Source organism: Parambassis ranga, chromosome 2, assembly GCF_900634625.1.
Source record: "Parambassis ranga chromosome 2, fParRan2.1, whole genome shotgun sequence".
NCBI lineage: Eukaryota > Metazoa > Chordata > Actinopteri > Ambassidae > Parambassis > Parambassis ranga.
The window spans coordinates 2,653,531-2,665,037 of record NC_041023.1 but is presented as its reverse complement, the minus strand read 5'-3'; the positions used below and the strand labels follow the sequence as shown (position 1 = coordinate 2,665,037).

The 11,507-nt window shown below is 39.7% G+C and overlaps 2 protein-coding genes across 4 annotated transcripts in view; both read left to right on the top strand.

Annotated features, from left to right (window-relative positions):
* Window positions 1-11,507, top strand: part of LOC114432524 (major histocompatibility complex class I-related gene protein-like) — a 47,999-nt gene that overhangs the window by 7,131 nt on the left and 29,361 nt on the right. The gene's annotated exons all lie outside the window — the stretch shown is intronic.
* LOC114432522 (class I histocompatibility antigen, F10 alpha chain-like) overlaps window positions 1,807-11,507 on the top strand; it is a 28,476-nt gene continuing 18,775 nt past the window's right edge. The window contains exons 1-8 of one of the 3 annotated variants that reach the window (XM_028400588.1): window positions 1,807-1,946; window positions 2,354-2,623; window positions 5,757-6,035; window positions 6,444-6,740; window positions 6,901-7,011; window positions 7,180-7,197; window positions 7,327-7,370; window positions 7,509-7,533. In XM_028400588.1, the coding sequence (XP_028256389.1) occupies window positions 1,895-1,946; window positions 2,354-2,623; window positions 5,757-6,035; window positions 6,444-6,740; window positions 6,901-7,011; window positions 7,180-7,197; window positions 7,327-7,370; window positions 7,509-7,520 (1,083 nt within the window). In that variant the 5' untranslated portion in view covers window positions 1,807-1,894 and the 3' untranslated portion in view covers window positions 7,521-7,533. Of the gene's footprint in view, window positions 1,947-2,353; window positions 2,624-5,756; window positions 6,036-6,443; window positions 6,741-6,900; window positions 7,012-7,179; window positions 7,198-7,326; window positions 7,371-7,508; window positions 8,217-11,507 lie in introns of those variants that run through there. The other 2 variants (XM_028400587.1, XM_028400586.1) reach the window with 2 other exon arrangements.

Below are 11,507 nucleotides of genomic sequence, written 5' to 3'. Positions count from 1 at the left end.
TCCATCTCATGAAACATGGGAGCAAAAACAAAAGTGTTGCGTTTATATTTTTGTTGAGTGTATATATATATATATACATATATATATATATATATATATATATATATATATATATATATATATATATATATATATATATATATATATATATATATATATATATGTATATATAATAAATATAGGAACTTTTTCCTTATTACTGTTCCTGACTTCAATATTCTGGCTGCTAGTTTGTGTTCACTGTCAGATTAATATAAGACACAGATGGAGGTAAACTTAAAGTCAGCAAGTAAATGCAGACATTAGATCAGTGTGATGATTTAGTTTCATGTTTTCCCTGAAGAAAATGGTGTTTCAATGTTTGTTAACCGAAAAAGGACTTTGAGTAAAAATGATTCAAACATTATTCAAAACATCACATCAACCTCCATACAAACAGAAATGATCTGATCATCATCATGAGACACATTAAGGTGGCATGAAAACAATATTACTGATCAATCAGCAGCTAAAAACACTAAAGATGTTCCATCTGAGATCATCCTGTCCTCTGACCTGACCAGCTGGGACTGACTCCTCTCAAACACATAAACAGGAAGTCTTCTGTAACTGCACTGTTCAATGATAAAGCTGCAGCTTACATTCAACACTCTGCAGCTCGGCTGATGTAAAAGATCAGTTAAGATAAAACCTGCCTCTGCAAAGTTTAAATTTAGCCCTGGGTGTTCATGTTAGTGTCCAGTGTGTTTAATATGAGTGCATCAACAAAGTGTTTCTCATTTATAAAAGCATGAATTAAAAACAAATGTTTATATGAACTCTCAGATTGTCAGCAGGGGTCGCTGTCTCACTGCTGATAGGTGATAAAACGTTTTGTTTGACGCTGTCAGGAGTCACTCTGCTCTAGTTGAAGAAGTTTTTAGTGAGAATTGAAATCTGAACCAAAGCAAAGTGAAAAACAGCATCAGGTGTTCAAACATCAACAGTGGTGTGAAGTTTCTCCTCAGTCAGTTTACAGCGTCATGACAGGTCAGAATCTGATCTGATGATTGTCTTTAAAAACTTTCTGCTTTTATTTCTTTGGTTCTTGATTTATTTCAAACTAACACACAGAAGTAACATGCTAACACTTCCTGGGAACATTTTATTGTCTTGTTTTAGATAAATCCATAAATATGTTAGTCAATTTATTACCACAATCTTATTTTATAGCTAAAACTGTGAGTGCACCAAGATCTGTTTACATTAAACACATTTAGCTTCTCAGGACTCAACAACTGCAGCTTTGAGCCACTAGAGGGAGCCCCTCTCCACAGAAGTTCAGAAATTTAAGATCAATAAAACCTCACCGGCATAGAGACAGGACTTTATTGATCCCATTACAGCAGCAGCAGAAAAAAGACAATTCAAATGTATAAGAGAGTAAAAATAAAGCGGAGAAATGTAGCCTATTTAAAGTACTACATAGAGAGAAACTGTACCGGTTTGTTGCGTATGTTTATGACAAGAAACATTTTCTGCTAGAAAGAGAATAAACCACATTATTGCAGCAACTCCACCTAACTCAATTTAACACAAGTTTAAAATAAACATTACAGACGCAGAAAGACTAAAAACTTCTGTCAAAAACAGCGCAATAATTCAGATAAATCCCTCATGTCTCCCGCCCTCTCCCAGTTATTCTGCTTTCATTTTCGTTTCTAACCTCCGTGGCTCTATTTCACCCAGATTTCAGTGACGTAGACTCTCAGAATAAATTCCCATTGGTTCGTGTGGAGGCTGATACTGACGGCGCTCTGTGTGTTATCCTCATTTTAGCTCTGCGATTCGATCGCGACGGACAGTATCTCTCTGAACACAGATCAATACTTTAGAGAAGCTACGACAACTCACAATGAAGGAAGTTCTGTTTGTACTGCTGTTGGGAATACACGCCGCGGCGCCAGGTGAGTACAGAAGATTTTTAATACCTGAGAAAAAGCAGAGAAACAATTTTCTAGCGTTGTATAATAATGTAGGCTACATCAGTTTATGGAGGTGGAAAGTTGTTGTGCTGTTCGGGTTACTTTACTGGTCTTTAAACGGATTAGCTATATTGTGGTGAATCTGCCTGATGCCCGTTTCTTTAACATTCAAAGTAGCTTATCAAAATTATTTCCTCAACAAAACCAATGTTTATGCAGAAAAGCTCAAATACTCTGTCCGACCTGTATCAAGCTTTTTTAAGGGCTCGTTGGTAAAGTAATTAAAAAGTATAATTAAATTAAAACCTAATCTGTGAACAGCATGTGCAAGGGCAGTAAAAGTTGTTATTTATATTTAGATAAAACATTTTTTTCTGTTTTTCTTGTAGTGACGCACTCCATGACATACATCGTGACTGGTGTCTCTGGGATAAATGGGTTTCCTGAGCACAATGAAGTCGGGCTTGTAGATGGTGAGGAGTTTGTGCACTATGACAGCCACTTGAAGAAGGTGATCCCGAAGACTGCTTGGATTGAGAAGTATGTAAATGCAGAAGAAGCAGGTTACTGGGACAAAGAGACACAGAGGAACATCAACACCGAACAAGTTTTCAAAGGAAATATTGGCACAGTAATGCAACGTTTTAACCAGACTGGTGGTGAGTAAAAATCACTTTATTATTAAGTTATCTAACTCCAACAGCTTTGCCTTCAGTCTTCATAACTAACAAGCTCTTTCATTGTTCATTTACTGTAACTGTTTCTGGACCATAATGAACATAAAAGAGTTAATTAAAAGCATAACAACATAATATTAACTGACCACAATTATACTGTTTAGATAGTCCGTTATTATTCATTAAGACAACATGCCAAGTATTTATTAGGTCTGCTTATTTTAAATTGATTTTTAACTGAACAAAATGAGAATACATTATCTGCTATACAGTGTAAACTGTGATGTTAATGATTATTCTTCTCTCTAAATATGTCAAAGTTAAATTGAATGTAATTTAAATTAGTGTAACCCAAATTTACATCATTTAAAAATATAAAAATGGCAGCAACATGAAATATAAAATAAAATATGACGTTTAAATGATTTTAATCACTGAGTCATGGAGCCTCACAGCTGACATCAGATCACTTCTATAAACCAGTTAAAGTGTCTGTGCTGTAGAAACTCAGACTGACAGTCAGTCACTTGATGAACCAGTAAAATCTGCCAGCAGTGATCAGCTTCATGTGTTTTCATGTTTTAATCAGTCTCTCTGTGATCAAACTGAACCATTGATCAGAGACAAACTGAAAATGTTCCTGTTAGTTTTAGTGGATGAATAAAAAGCTGCAGGTGACAGTCACCATGTGTTTAGCATCAGTTCGACAGTCTGATCTGGTTGAAGCTGCGTTCAGTCCTCTCCTCCATCACATCGCTGTGTTTGAACGCTCGCTCTGCTGAACTGCTCTCAGTGAATCCTCCTTCAGCTCCTGCTGTCAGACAGCTGAACACAAACAGGGATTTAACTGTGACTCATGAACACAGTGAAGCAGGAAACCATCAGTCCTGTGCTGCTGAGCTCAGACACTGCACAAACTCTGCTGTTCCTCTGCACACTCATTAAACACACATGTGATTCTCATCAGTCAGTTCATGCACAGAAACCTGTCAGAGGAATGATGATCAGTTTGTAGTCTGCTGCATGTTTGTGCACGCTGAGAGCTGAGAGCTGGACAGCTGCTGCTGCTGCAGGAGGATCTGCAGCTCAAAGCACCAAGAGATGAGGACAGGATCCTCCTCACAGAGCCTGAACACACACTCAGCCAGTCAGCCAGCAGCAGGTCAGACTCCACCCAGAGTCTGCTGCTGGCTGCATGTGTTCTCTACACGTTACATACATGTAGAAAGGTGCAGAGCCGAGTGTGCAGCAGCTTCCTGTCTCCTCTGATCCTCTCTGTGATCAAACACCACAGCATGATCCTTAAACTCAACAAACGCCTCAGCGCCGCAGGGTGAGCTACAGCTAGCATGGTTAGCAGTTAGCATTCATGCTACAGTTGATGATGGAGAGCAGCAGACGACTGACGGCAGGTTTAACAGCTCAGACTGTCAGACCGCTCAGCAACAGTTTTGATGAAGAGGATCAAGGACGTGTTTCATCGTTCTGTCCTCTGATTTCAGTGCGATCAGAAACATTCAACAACACAGCGTGAAAACACACCATGACACACACACCGGCTGTACACTTAGCTTAGCATGGATGCAGCTAACAAGCTAGCTGGTGTTCAGTCAGAGGGAAACGTCAGAGTTCTGTCAGACGTCTGACTTTCCAGAAGGTTCTCCGTCATCAGCAGCTTTCATGAATAAATCAGAGACAAGCTGACAGAAACATGAATTAAACTCCACCTTTTAGTCAGAGCTGCTAGCTGAATGCTAACAGCTAACAGCAGAGTGTGTTAAAAGAAGATAAACTGAGACTCACAAACCAACAGACGCACAATCACATGTGTGTGTGTGTGTCACACTGCAGCTCTGTGTCATGTTTCTGAATGACGGCTCATGTAGTTTGTTTTGACAGTTTCCATGAACAGAGTCATGTGACTCTATAAACTACAGGCTGGATTACATGAGCTCTGCTGAGCTGATCACAGTCTGTTCATCCAGAGTTAATCTGTAGTTTGACCACACTCTGGATTAGATTAACCTCACTGCAGTGTGTCTGTGCCATCATAAACACGCACACACACTGCTGACATGATTAGTCAATTCATTGATCAGTTGATCAATAGAAAATGTTGATCAAATGATTATTTAATATTTTAAATTTCAAATTAAAATCTGTTCAGTGTTGTTTGGACAGAAGAAGTTATTTAAAGATTTCCTCTCAGACATTCAGAGAACTTAAAAAACATTTTTCATCATTTTTGACTTTTAACAGTGAAAACAATAAATTGATTAATTCAAAAAGTGCTCATTACATGATCAATAATCAAATCATTTACTGCAGTCCTTAATATGTCACAGATTACAGATTAGATCAGATTATCTGTTCTGTCCTGACACACAGTGTGTCCATAATATAGAAGGACTACAGATTAGATTATCTTTATGTGACCACAGTCAGTCTGCAGCATCAATAATCACATATAATGTTCAATAAATAAGACGATTGATTGATTAGTTTGTTTTAAAGAAAATTAATAAGATGATGGATCATTAAAGTTTTTATCCAGTAAATGTCAAACACCTGCTGTTTCTCAGATATCAGAATTTGATGTTTTTACAGTTTTAGATCATTTTAAAATATTGATTGATTGAATGATAAAAAGAGATCAATGGATAAATGTATGATGGACTACAGATGATATGAGCACACACAGGCGGCCTCTCAGGCTCCAGAACAGTCCTGCTGGTCTCTGCTTTGTTCTGACCTGCTGTAGTAACACACTGCTGAACAGGACTCACTGTCCTGGTGGAGCAGGTGGAGGCTGCTCTCTGAACATGGACTCAGACCGTCCTTCAGTGGAAGCTTCTAGAAGGAGCTCAGGACAGTCTGCAGTCTGAGACAGGAGGAGGACGTTGTTGGACTGATCAGCTGTCTGCAGAGTCTCAGAGGACGTGATGTTAAATCCATGACAGCAGTGTAGATCAATACTGGCTGTGGATGGATCCACTGAGCTGATCACAGGTGGAGGTGTAGATGTTTGCTGTTGGTGTCTGTTGATCAGTGGCTCTGTGCTCACAATAACTGCTGTGATCTCTGACTCACTGCTGAGTCTCTGTCTGTCTCTCAGGGGCTCATGTTAACCAGGTGATGTACGGCTGTGAATGGGACGATGAGACTGGAGAGGTCAATGGATATGAACAGCACGGTTATGATGGAGAAGACTTCTTATCATTTGACTTGAAGACAGAGACATGGATCGCTCCAAGACAACAGGCTGAACTCACCAAAAACAAGTGGGACAATGACAGAGCTTGGATCGCACAGAAAAAGAACTACCTCACCCAGATCTGTCCTGAGTGGGTGAAGAAGTATGTGAACTATGGGCGGAGCTCTCTGATGAGAACAGGTGGAGTCATGACCTGATTAAGTGTGATGAAGACAACGTTCATCTTCCTCAGTTTCTTATGTGCTGTGACATTATAATGAAGAACCCTCTGTGTCTCCTCCCTCTGTCTCTCTCTACATATTGATCAGCACTTTTTCATCATTTCTGTCTTTCTGTCACATTTTTATCTGCCTCAGATTCTCTGGATCACTTTCACTCTGTTCTCTCCTCACCTCTGCTCTTCATCTCTCTCCCTCCTCATCTCTCTTTTTATGTCTGTGTTCTGTTCTGTGTTCAACCTTTTTGTTTACTCACACTACATAGTATATATATCAGTGATGAAATAAGTCAACATTTCATTAATGGGACATTAGCATGTTGTTAATAATAGATTAATATATTAACTCTAAACTTGTTTTTGTTCCTCAGTTCTCCCCTCAGTGAGTTTCCTCCAGAAGACTCCCTCCTCTCCCATCAGCTGCCACGTTACAGGTTTCTACCCAAACAGAGCTGAACTGGTCTGGAGGAAAGATGGAGAGGAGATTCATGAAGGTGTAGACAAAGGAGAGATCCTCCCCAACCATGATGGAACCTTCCAGATGAGTGTTGAGATGGATTTCTCATCAGTTCCAGAGGAGGAGAGGAAGAAGTATGAGTGTGTGTTTCAGCTCTCTGGAGTGAAGGAGGACGTCGTCACCAGACTGGACAGAACCAGGAGCAACAACGGTAAGACTGAATTCTGATTAAGTCCAATGTTCTAATGTTCACTGAACACCAGTCACTGATTATTCACTAAAATACTCAACAGCTCTGTGTTTCTTAGATCGTCTCTGAATGGTTTGAGCTGTGTTTCAACCGTATAAAATAAACAGTGTGTTTGGTTCAGATCCAGGTTCAGGGTTCCCTGCTGGTCCTGTTGTTGGAGGTGTTGTAGGACTCCTCGTCCTTGCAGCCTGCGTCGCTGGAATTGTGTACTTCTTGAAAAAACCAAACAAAGGTGAGAACAAAGGATACAGTTTCTGTCAATATGAAGTCCACATTACTTCCAAGATGCATCATATTTTCCAGAGTTTGTGTGTCAGACTATGAGGACGAGGCCTTTCACTGTTGACCGTTCATACATTCTAAACTAATAATAACTAGAACTCTGTCTTCTGGGTTTCAGGGTTCAAACGTGCCAGCAGTAAGTATTTTAAATATATTTTCATGCATTCATAAATAAAACCTGACAGGAAGCCAGACATTAGCAATCAATATTTAACGTCTCTCACAGTATAATCCTCCTTTTCACATGAAACTTTTGTTTTTGTAGCGTCTGAGTCTTCGTCCTCATCAACAGAAGAAGCAGAAAAGAAAGTGAGTTCCTCATTTAAGTAAACATGACTCACCAAACTGAACATTTATCAAACCACAGTCTATACAGCTGATAATGTTGTTTTGGTGCTTGTGATCTGATTGAAAATAACATGTTTTGTGTTTTGTGTCTTTCATCAGGGGCCTGTTTAAGAACAGAGGATGATGACGTGAATGTACATTTTCTCTCCAAGAATATTTCTGAGTGTTTTGATCATTTGTTCTGCAGTAAGGCTTCATTCCTTTGTGTTTTAAACTGCTATTAAATGCATTTGTTTCCTGTTAAATGTCAGTCAGAGCTGACCGCTGTGTTTCTGTGGAGCTGGATCTTCTGTCTCATGATGTGCAGAGCAGTGATGCTGCTGTTCCAGCTGTGTCCACAGATGTTTGATGGAGTCAGTGCGGCAGCTCTCAGAGACCAAAGACACGATGACAGGGAGAATAAAAAGCTGCAGCATGTTGGTTAAAGTGGATCAACAGAATGAAAACCATCATCCTGAAACACAGAAACCACTTCCTGTAGGAGCCTCAGCCCTCTGACATGTTGCTGCACTTTAAACAACATGATGTGACAATGTTCTCCAGTCTGTACATGTGTGAGGGTTCATTTGTAGTTTTAGTCACATATACACATTTAGATGTTGATTTGGATCTAAAATTAGTTTATAATGTAGAGTTTTATTAGAACAGGTTTTAAATCTCCTTTTGAATTTCTCTTAAATCTTCTTTTATCGGGTTCTTTCTGTCATTTTGCTTTAGGATCTGTTCTGTCATACATTTTGTCAATAATTATTCTGTAAATTGTAAACAAATGGGATTCTATAAATAAAGTGTTTCTAAAAACCTGGATTATTTTAGACTTGTTTTTTTACACCTTTCAAGAAACAAAGACTTTTAGTTAAATACATTTTATATTATTCCTTATTTATATTTACAGGAGACTTTATGATGATCTGACAGCTCTGTTGGTTCCTCAGGGTGAAATGTGAGCTGTTCAATGTTTGATTTCTGCTCAGCAGCTTTCAGAACCAGTCTACATTCAAAGGGATCAGGGCGGGTCATCCTCAGGGGGTTTCCATCATCAGCTCAGAGGAAGACACGTGGTCTGTCCAGAGGGGGCGCTGTTACACAGCTCACTGCACTGTAAGGTTACACTCACACACAGAGGAAACAGAAACAGTCTGACTGATGCTAACATGAGCTCCACAGTGAGAAGGGATGTGATTTTTATATCAGAGCTTCCTGTGTGAAGATCTCACAGTGACGTCACAGACAGAAGACAGCTGTGTGCAGCTGGAACATCTGTACTGACATTGTTTGCACACAACAGAGGTACAGGAGAAGGAAGATTCTGCTTCCACAACTTTGACAGACAGAAATCATGTTTAGTTAAAGAATCATAAGTCCAGAGAGTTCACTGAGACAGGAAGTGGGTGGAAATGTTCACCTGTGCAGGGGAGGAGCTACAGGAAGTGATGAGAGGCTGAGTGTTCTGCACAGACTCCCTTTGTCCTTAACCATGCTGCCACACCAGTTACTGCTTATATTGAATTTATTTAAACACTATTCTGTCCAACCTTCCACTCTGATCCAGTGTTTAAATGTGCACATGCAATACGAGTTCATTTGATTCTCATAAAATGTACAAAGAAGCAGGACAGACAGACAAAGCTCATGTTGAAGAACATGTGGTCTCAGCACATTTCACTGTAACACCAACAGAAAGTGAGAAACAGCCTCAGGTGTCCAAACTCCAGCAGGTCACTGAATGTCTCCTCTTTAATAATAATCTGTCTGACTGTCGGCTGCTCAGAGTCTCTTATTTCTCTTCAAAGCAAACTTCTCTTTAAAGGAAACACTGTCTGATATGTGTCCTGAAACCTAAAAGGATCATTTACATGATCTCTCATCAGTTCCTGCTGTGTGTGTGTGTTTCTGTGTTTCTGGTGTGAAGCAGGACGTCGTCACCAAACTGGACAGAGCAGTGATCAGAACCAGAGAAACTAAGACTTTGATCCTGAGTCATTCAGATCCTTTATCTGTTATTACCTTGTTTACTGAACTGAGTTTCATTCAGTATTAGTTTCTTTCATTGTAAGTTTCTTATGTCCGATGTTCGTGAACGCATCATCGTTCATGAATGCATCACACCGGTGGGAGATCGTGATTTCCTCTTCACCGTGTGTCTCCTGGTTTATTGCTGTGCGTAGAGGTGAGTGAATGATGTTATAAACCTCCAAAGTTTGTGTGTTAATATCGTGTAATGTTTAGTTATGCATTAGTTAATGCTATCTTATGTTATCATGTCTGTAAGCTAACTAGCTAAGACGCGAGATCCGTGGGCCTCGTGTGAGCGGATTTGTTGTTTTATGATTCATGTGACGTATTTGAGAGCTGAACACGATCATCTGCAACTTTACTTATGTTTTATGTTTCCTACTTTGTTGTTATTACAGACCACAGTAAAATAAATCAGCCATTAACAGGACATCTGCTTCCTGCGTCCTTTAACGGGAACTCACCCAAACCAGTTACACTCCTGGAGACAACATCTGTCTCATCTGGACATGTTCATGTGACCCTGACAGTTCCTTCAATGTGTGACTTGTATGTTTGGCAGGAAACACCATCACCATGGTCATCCCCATCATCACTGCTGCACCTTCTCCTCATCACTGTGACTGATTCACTGTCAACAGAGAGAAGGGTGAGAGAGTTTACACTTTGAAATGAAGATGATCACAAGTCACTACTGGTTGATAGCAGCATTAACAGAGAACTCATTATGTGCTGTAAAAACTGAAGTTATTATTATAAGCAGCCAATCAGCCTCCATCCTGAGAGTAAAACATGTTAAAAGTGTTCCTGTGTTTTATACTGATGATTTTTAAAGGACTGTTTCCTGTGTTTTCAGGATGTGGACTGAACATCTGTTTCTGACTTTACAGCTGTGAACTCCAAGGAAGTCCTGAATCCAGCTGCAGACACATAAATGACAGAAACCACCTGCAGACAGAGAGATGTTCTGAATGTTGGATGAGGCTGCTGAGCACACAGTGATAGTGAGCAGTCGTTGTTTGAAGGAGGCAGGTCCTGCAGTCAGAATGAGGGGCTGAGGGTTTTTTTTTTTGGTTAAGGCTGCTAGGGTGCAGAGACCAATGATCAGACAACAGGCAGCAGCTGAAGAGAAAGGAGGCACATGTGTGCTCCACTGCCAGCAGGAGAGGTAGGAAACCACACACACAAATGATTAAACCAAGGTGAAACTACATTTTCTGATTTTTCAAAAATATCCATCCATCTTCAAACCGCTTATCCGGGGCCAGGTTGAGGGGAATCCTGAGGCGTCTGGGCAAAATATGTTGAACAAATACACCAATAAAGGTCATGATGATGAAATGTGTGGCACTAAAGTGTGTTTTCTGTTTTTTCAGGTTGAGTGAGCAGAATTACTGCTCCAATGTGTAATATGTATTTATTAGAACGCACTGTGCACAACATACCACAAATGAACTCTCAGATTGTCAGCAGGGGGTCTCTGTCTCTCAGATACTGATTAGCACTGATCATTAGGTATTGCAGCAGCACAGAGATCAGTGCGTTTCAAACATTTTAGAACAACTTAGTTTGACGCTGTCAGGAGTCACTCTGCTCTAGTTGAAGAAGTTTTTAGTGAGAATTGAAATCTGAACCAAAGCAAAGTGGAAAACAGCATCAGGTGTTCAAACATCAACAGTGGTGTGAAGTTTCTCCTCAGTCAGTTTACAGCGTCATGACAGGTCAGAATCTGATCTGATGATTGTCTTTAAAAACTTTCTGCTTTTATTTCTTTGGTTCTTGATTTATTTCAAACTAACACACAGAAGTAACATGCTAACACTTCCTGGGAACATTTTATTGTCTTTTTAATAAATATATTTGTGATAAACGCCTTTAGCTTCTCAGGACTCAACAACTGCAGCTTTCAGCCACTAGAGGGAGCCCCTCTCAACAGAAATTAGGACATTTCAGGTCAATAAAACCTCAGTGGTATTTAGAGACAGGAGGGAAAAGAAGACGTCACAGCAGCAAACAAGACAAGTAAAAATAAATATAAAGTTTAAAATAAACATTAGAGGCTGAAAGACTAAAACCTTCTGT